Source organism: Dryas octopetala, chromosome 9, assembly GCF_963921425.1.
Source record: "Dryas octopetala chromosome 9, drDryOcto1.1, whole genome shotgun sequence".
In the NCBI taxonomy this organism is placed as follows: domain Eukaryota; kingdom Viridiplantae; phylum Streptophyta; class Magnoliopsida; order Rosales; family Rosaceae; genus Dryas; species Dryas octopetala.
Genome location: NC_141374.1, coordinates 1,744,271 through 1,752,873, shown reverse-complemented (window position 1 = coordinate 1,752,873; position 8,603 = coordinate 1,744,271). Strand labels below are relative to the sequence as shown.

The 8,603-nt window shown below is 34.8% G+C and overlaps 1 protein-coding gene across 2 annotated transcripts; it reads right to left on the bottom strand.

The window, feature by feature from the left end:
* Positions 1–343: 343 nt before the first annotated feature.
* On the bottom strand, positions 344–8,249 carry LOC147273117 (putative serine/threonine-protein kinase PIX13). 2 transcript variants are annotated; one of them, XM_086227855.1, is made up of 6 exons: positions 8,049–8,249; positions 7,635–7,876; positions 7,295–7,430; positions 5,990–6,123; positions 5,733–5,856; positions 344–838 (listed from the first exon to the last, which is right to left on the bottom strand). In XM_086227855.1, the coding sequence occupies exons 1-6, from the start codon at positions 8,122–8,124 to the stop codon at positions 384–386; spliced, it is 1,167 nt and encodes a 388-aa protein (XP_086083981.1). In that variant the 5' UTR covers positions 8,125–8,249; the 3' UTR covers positions 344–383. The 2 variants fall into 2 exon arrangements, with proteins under 2 accessions (XP_086083981.1, XP_086083980.1); XM_086227854.1 differs by having other exon boundaries at positions 7,635–7,888; positions 8,049–8,245.
* Between the last annotated feature and the right edge of the window lie 354 nt (positions 8,250–8,603).

Sequence of the window (8,603 nt, the reverse complement as noted above, 5' to 3'; positions counted from 1 at the left end):
AGGTGGTGTACAAGAGGTCCTAGGTTCAAATCTCAGGCATGGCAAAAATTAAAATCTCCGTTTTACAAAGTTTCAGGAGATTCGCCATGTGTCAGCGTGGGAACGGCGCTGACGTGGCGGGCCTGGGCTGCTGACCTGTTGGGTTGGCAGCAGATTGGGATGCTGCTGGGTGTTGAAGAATAGATTGAATGATGATCCTCTTTTGTATATTTCATTCATCTTATCTTCTTATAAATATCCTTATATAGAGATAGGATTTACTAGGGTTTTGAACATTTATTAATATGCTCCTACATATATTTACAACAAGAAAAAGAATGTGAAACTTGTAACAAGATACAAATTTTGATTCGGGTAGGTGGCACCACACTAGTGATGGTGGACTAGTGTGGATGAGCTTGAGATCTAACACCATTGCCAAAATGCTTTTGGTGAATTGGAGACCTGCGATGGCTATAATGATGTCGATGTGATGAATGTACCTCTTGTCGCATGGAATTGGCTTTTGTATCTTTTGGTTTTTCCTTTTCCTTAATGGCATTGATCTTTTCTAGAATCACCAAAACTTCTTCCATGGATGGTCTGCTTTTAGGATCAGATTCTAGGCATTTTAGAATGAGCTGGGCTGCTTGGCATGCACCTTTTATCGAGTATTCATCTTCAAGCCTTGGGTCCATTATCTTCTTTAGCTCCTTTTTCTTATGAAGGAAAGGCCTGGCCCAGTCCACCAAATTGTGCTCACCAGCGGGCCTATTAGTGTCAAGGGCCGGTAGGCCGGTTAACATCTCCAGTAACACCACACCAAAACCGTACACGTCACTCTTTACGTACAAGTGGCCTATCAATATGGACGCAAGTGATGGTTAAAGTTTTGAAGCTTTTTCAAAGGAAATGATATATGCAATGTCAAACTAGTTCTCCAAGCATTCACATGTGAAAAAGGTGCATGGAGTGCAATTTAGTTTATCAATTTTTATTTGCCAAATAATGGGTACTACCAAACCACCTCAAACCACTAAATTTTATTATATACTTATACACTAAATTAGACTCAAATAAGGTACAAATAGATCAAAGATTTCATTTTTATAATTCACTTTGAGATTTCAAAATTTCAAAACTGACTTTAAACTTTATTTATGTCCAATAAAACACCGACACATCATTCAGCTAAGTAAATAAATTTAATAAACTTAGTATTATTGATAACATGTACAGACGTACAGTTACCTCTAGACTACAATTAAATCATTTGAAGATGAAGTCATGATGCAATACTTTGGCCAAAAAAAAAAAAAAAAAACAGTCATGATGCAAGACTTCTTCTTTACTTGACCATAAAGGCAAGAAGACTTTCTCTTTTTTGGGTTTTTCTTTTCTAAAAAAACAAGAAGACCTTCTTCGACCTAAAGAGGCCATCACAAAAGTCTCGAGGATTATGTTAGTACGTTTGTGTGTAAAGAGTCTTATTGACCAAGCCTATAATGGACTTCTTCTTCTTCTCTTTTCTTTTCTTTTCTATTATTTTTTTTTTTTATCTTTTTGTTACAAGGACCTTTACAAGACAGTAAATCGAATGAAACTCGGTCAATTGAGCTTTGTAGAGAGTGATTGGCATATTTGGGATGACTTAAATATTGTCCTAACTATGAAGAAATAAGGATATAATCTTCTATATAAAAAACAAAAATCCTAAAGTTTATACTACAATTATTCTTTCATTCTTTATGCTTTAGAGGGCCTTATTAGATTATAACTATCCGAAAATATTTTGTATTTGTCAGTTTAATAATATAAAATATATACTAATTAATGTTGTTGGACTATAAATCTAAACCACTAATAAAATTAATTTGTGCTTAAATTATCAATAGAAAATGCTTAATTAATCTGGTAATATAAGATATTTTGTTTGATAAGAGAATGTTACACTATAACTTATCATTAATGTTTTCCTAGGTTTCAAAGTGGCATGATTGAGCTATATATTTACTTTAATTAGTTCATACACTGAATATTGTTAAACGAAGGTATTGGTTCAAGGAGAACATAGATATCACCTTTATATAAGGAAGTGTTATTGATTTGTTCATATGGTCCTTAATTAATTTATTGTCAGTGTGAAATGCAAAGAAAAACAAGATAGCTTCATAAAGATTATGGATTAGTGGATTCATAATATGGGGCAACCTAATAGGAGGACAAAGTGGATGTAGATCATGGGACACCAAACCACTATATATAGATTTATTGCATGTGTATCTATTCTTTTCCATAACTTTCACTAGTCTAATTAATTGTTTTTTGACAATCATATCTTTCACTATATATTCTAATTGTGTATAATTAGACTAGTGAAATATCAATGTAATGCTTGTGTATGATATGCTTAACTGGTCAAATTTTACTGCCTGCATAAATCACAATATTTTAGAAACACCACCAAGTGGACTTGGAGCTGAAAAAGTTTGATAGTCCTATCCTATTCACCTCTCTATGAAATTCACATTTACAGTTGCGTTTAGATGAGAATGTTAGAAAATATTGAAAATTTAAAATGATAGAATTTAAAAGGATGGAGTTTACGGTCCACAAATTGTAAGATTTTTATTTGACCAACTTATTTAAGTATGATGGAATTTAATGTAATGCCAGATGCACACGTAGTGGTGGCAATGGTGGTAGTATACTAGTATGTGGTAGCGACAACGATGGACGTAGCAGCAATTGTGTATGGTGGAGTGAGATGGTGGTGCCAGTTGGTGGGAGTGTCAATGGGGTTAAGGTTGTGGCGGCGACAATGGTGCAAGCAAGGTGGTGGTGGGAATGGTGATAGTCATGGTGGTGTTGACTATTGTGGTGGCAATGGTGGTGGTGGAGATAGGGTGGTGGTAATGCTGATGACAAGGATAGAGCTGGGAGTGGTGGTAGTGACAAAAAGGGTGGAGGGAGTGAAGTAGGGGTTGTTGGATAGGGGTGAGACTAAGTGACAACGAGAAATTATTCAGTATAACCGATATATTGTCATGTGGTATAACTCATTTATGTATTATAATATGGATGGACGTTATTCATATTACACCCTACAAATATAAACATGACGTCTAATAATATCTTTACATGTTGGATTGATTACACCATATGGCAGTATATCGGTTATACCCGATAATTTTCAGTGACAACAATGACAATGACAGCGTTGGTGGTAGTGGAAGCCGAGTGTTGGTGGCCTAATGGTGGTGGGTGTAGCTATTTTTCTCAAAATCTTATTGTCTTAAAATTTTGGAAATGACACTTATTTAGGTGGAATTTAAAGTAAACATTTATAATATCTAGATTCCACATATGTTTATACCGAATTTCAAGATCTCTTTATCAATTATACCAAACAAAGAAATTAGAGATTATCATACTCAAATCCTTACTTTTTCTGTAAATATCGAGTTTAATTTTTGGCTTAATAGTCATTCCCACCACCCCTCCAAAAAAAATATTTACCAATTTACCCATCGAAATTTTGAAATAGGCCTATGTGGACCAATTTCCTAGGATTTTATTGAATTTAATTTTTGTCCAAAACTATTTATGTGCCATTCAAGTGAGGGCAAAATGGATAATTCTCAACCAAAGGCTTACATATGTCTTGTGGGTTTGTCTCAATTCACTCCAATTTGACCAACTTTTGTTCATTTTTGTGCCCTAGATTTCAAGAAAGGGGACAAGTCTTGGTAATGTCAAACTGTGTCTGACCCATGTAAGGCTTTAGGCATGAATTGTCCAGTTTGCCCACACACGATCTTTTGGATGTAAATTTTGATGGAAACCTAGGAAATAGGGTCATATTGGCCTATTTTACAAAGTCTGATGGGTAAATTGGATAAGATTTTTAGACCATTGCTATTCTCACACCTCCAATTTGGAGACTAGTAAGGATGTTGACCTCCCTTTGCAAAGAGAGAGTGAGAGGAGGGAGGTAGAGAGAGAGAGAGAGAGAGAGAGAGAGAGAGAGAGAGAGAGAGAGAGAGAGAGAGAGAGAGAGAGGCAGTAGGTTTGAAGGTCAGAGACCTTGTCAGTAGAGGGCAGTTGGGGGTGGAGGTGGGGGCAGCATGGTTTTGGTTTTCTTCTTTATTTTTTATTTTTTAATTGTGTGTCCTTTATGGTTTTTTCATGTTAGAATAAAATTGTTATTTAAAAAAATAAAAAGAGAATGGTGTAAGGTGAAAAAAAAGAAGAAGGGTGTGAGTATAATAGTAGTCATTTTTTATTGGGAAGAATTTACAAATAAGACACATACTTTGATGATTATTTCATTTCAAGACATTAATTTTGATTCGTGTTAATGAAGGACACATACTTTTATTTTGTGTCAATTAAGGACTCTGTTTTATCTCAACTTTGGCTCGACATTAGACCTATCAAAACTCCACCAAATTTAGCAAACTTATACTTGGTTTAAAGCTATATATCTCCTTTTTACAACCATATAAAGATCACTCAAATCGGACATCTACAATTCTAGATAATTGGCCCAAAAGTAGGGTACTCGAAACTGTCCAATCGGATCTCTGAAACAAATTTGAAAAATCACACAATTTCGGGTACCCTACTTTGGGGCCGATTATCTGGAGTTGTAGAGATCCGATTTGATTAATCTTTATATAGTTGTAAAAAGAAGATGCATATATTTAAACCCAGTATAATTTTTCTAAATTTGGTGGAATTTTGATGAGTCTAACGTCGGACCAAAGTTGAGATAAAAACTGAAAAAAAAACATGGTCCTTAATTGACACAAAATGAAAGTATATATCCTTCATTAACACAAAGCAAAATTAATATCCTGAAATGAAACAACTATCAAAGTATGTGTCATATTTATAAATTTTTTCCTTTTTTATTTATAGGGAAATTTTTCACATAAGTCATAGTTGAGGGGGTAAAGTGGCTATTAAGCCTTAATTTTTTTGCATCAAACACATTGGTATCTTAAATAGTCCTACGAATCATTTGGTTATCTTAATTTGTAATTGTTTTTGAAAAACTTAATTTGTATAATTTAAAAAATTAAATAGGCTAATGATAATTGTTGGTCAATATACTAGTTATAATGTCAAAAGAATAAAGGCTCGTTTGGCTCTGCTTCTCAGTAATAGTTTTGTTAGAAGCGCTTCTATTTATTAGCACATCTTGTTTGACACTGCTTTTAGAATTGGCAAAATCACTTTCAGATTAGCAAAATTGCTTTTGATTGCATTTGGCAAAAATAAATAAAAGTGCTTATAAGTTAGAAAAACGCCTTTAAGTGATTTTTTGGGAAGCACTTCTAAGTGCTTTTGCATGAAGCACTTGAAATTTTTATAAAAATTTGTATGTGATTATAAGCAGAAGCGCCACTAATTATAAGCACTTCTAAAAAGCACAGCTAAATGGGCCCAAGTACTTTATGTAAAAGCACATGGAAGTGTTTCATAAAAAAATACTTGAAAGTGCTTTACGAGAATTGAGGAAGCATCTATCAGGTGCTTCTCAAAAAACTTTTTTTTTTTGCCAAATGCTACTAAAAGCGCTTTTACAAATCTAAAAAACGTTTTGACAGTTTGAAAAATAGTGCTAAACAAGTCTAAAGGCATACTTTTGGAATTTAAGTGAAGGTGAAACTTATTAGTTTTTTTTTTTTTTTTTCTTAAAAAAAAATAACTGCAGATTTTGCTAATGCTGGAAATAGTGGAATTACCAGTTGCAACGTACTCCGGAGCTGCGTAGCCATAAGTACCAATTATACGTGTGGTTACGTGGGAGTTGCCATTTATTGGGCCTTGCTTTACCAGCCCAAAATCTGAAAGCTTTGCGTTGTAAGCCTACAAAACCAAAATACCAAGAAGAAAAAACAAAAAAGTCAAACTAAAATAAAAACGAAAAATAATAATTTTCTTTTTGAAATAAAGAAAATAAATGACGCAAGCAAGAGCAATAATAGAGTTGAGTACGTACCGGGTCGAGCAATATATTGGAGGCCTTAAAGTCGCGATAGATGACTTTCTCGGAGGTGTGTAAAAAAGCAAGGCCTCGTGCTGCTCCAATTGCTATTTTAAGCCTTATTTCCCATGTAAGTGGTTCTGGACCTCCTGTAACAAACAAGTAACAACAACAATCAAAATGAAACCACCTACACAAGAACTTGCATGCATTGCCATTCCCATTATAAATGTTCATCAGTCTTTAGGCATAAAAAATATTCTAATAAACATATATGGTGCTTAGTGGTTGCTGGTGTAATTATTGTAGGATATAATAGGATCAAAATATAATCTCGTAAGACTGTTTATCACAATAGAATGGTGTTTTTAGTTGGAAAAAAAAATTTTGATAGATGAAGAATTAAACGTTGTATCATGAAAGAAGCTATGTGTGGTAGGATTCTTATTTATAAGGTCCAACCAACCAGTGGCGGATCTAGGAATTTTTCTTTATGGGGTCAAGATTCAAGTCGAGTGCGGGAGTCAACGGCGGGGGTGAGAAGTCGAATTAGGTTTTCCTGTTTGGGTGAGAGTCGAATGGGGTTTGGGTGGTTGAGACCAGAGGCGAAGTGGGTTTAGGTTAGCCTTTTGGGTTAGGGGCCTAGGGCTCTGTTCTTTCTCCAAATGCAACAAGGGATTGTATTGTCTGAATAGTGAAGATATAAGTCCTTAATTTTTTTTAACGGCCAAAACGACATCATTTTGGAAATTCTCTAAATTAAAAAAAAAATATCTCAGCTGCTAGTCACGTGTTGTTCTTTTTCTCTTTGCCTCTTTCATACATTTTCATAAACATCTTTCAGTCTTCCACCATTTTTGCCCCTGCAACTTCAAGTCTTCAAGCAGCAGCCATGGGGTCAAGATTTTCTTTATAGGGGAGATTTATGGGTTCATGGGGTCAATTGACCCCATTGACCCCACCCTGGATCCGCCCATGCAACCAACACAACTTCTCGTAACCTATAAAGAGACGCATCCAAATTAAGGACACATCTCTTGATTATGTTTGTATTGGTGTACCAATGTTATATATGGTATACTTTCACACATCATATGCACCCTTTTTTGAAAGCCATATCGTAGGCTCATTCAGGTGCAGACATCTGCACGTTCACACCTAACATCGAACGCTCGGCTGTTGTAAAAAATATGCTACCGAATATTCGGCGGCATGTTCACACATCCGTTCGTCTACACCTGATCAAATCTGATATCATAATGATCATCATCCAACAAATGTATCGTAAGATGCATGCATATATGTGTTAATTGGTCTTACTTCGGAAAATATGGTTTTCCAAGCTTCCTTTCTGCATATGTTCATATACAAGAAGGAATTGATTATCCTCGCAACAATATCCCAGCAGCTTAACAAGGTTTGGATGACAATACTTGCCCAAGAAATTCACCTCCGTCTGCATAATCATAATAATTCAAATAATTAATGTCTTCTTATCAAACTAAATCTGCGTCGAATTCACCTAATGGGTATGATGATAAAAATAATATTTGAATAATGTTATTTTTATTATTTTTCTTGGCCGGCTGTATTAATTAATTAAGGGTAGACAATGAGTTAATTTAATTAATTAAAAATTAGGGAATAATTATAAACTTGCCTGCCATTCTTGTTGACCTTGATAGCTATCGGGGTTTGACTTCTTGACGGCGACGGCGATTCCGACGCCGACTTTAGAGGGAGCATAAGTGTTCTCGTCGACCCAGCCCTTGAAAACCCTTCCAAAACCTCCCTCACCAAGTATTGTGTCTGGTCTAAAATCTCTGGTGGCTTTCTTCAGCTCTGCGTAACTAAACTCTTTCAACTTTGGTGTTCTCACACTTAATTCTCTACTGCTTGGAGCTGCAACCACAGCTGCTTCAACAATATTGTTGGTATTATCATAAATATAGATACATATATACTTCAATCTTTAGAACTTTGACATGCATAACTAGCCAGCTAATAGTTCATGGTGATTAATTGCAGAAGAAAATTAAAGTTTTCTCGGGAAGCAAATAGAAAATTAACGTACCAGTTACTGGGCTAGGTGGATTGGTGGTAGATGGGCCATGGTTATTCACAGGATGAGCTCCATAACAATTTCCCATATATGCCGATCGAGATTCACTATTATCGGTCACAGCTCTGAGCCTCTGACTAGCTCTATGATCGATCTTTCTGTGGTTTAATTTAAGTCTATATATTTAGAACCATATATTGTAAATTGATGTCTTCTTCTGTCACCTCCAAGTTCCTGGAAAGGGTGAAGAAGCAACAATGAAATAGGTAAAGCCAAGACAAAAAGAAGACTAGATAGATAGATATATATATCTATATATATATATATGTATATATGCATGGACTTTTCCTTTGGACTTTTTCCTTGTTTTTTCACACCGTCACACTTCTTTTTTGTTCAAACATACTGTGAGTTTGTACTACTATGTGACATTTATGCATATATAAAAGGCTTAATTATTTACGCTCATAATTTTAGTTGATTCTTACTTTACCATTTGTATATTTATTTGTTCCATTTTATCAGTTACAATTATTTTTTAGTCTCATTTTATATTTTTTTCATCTA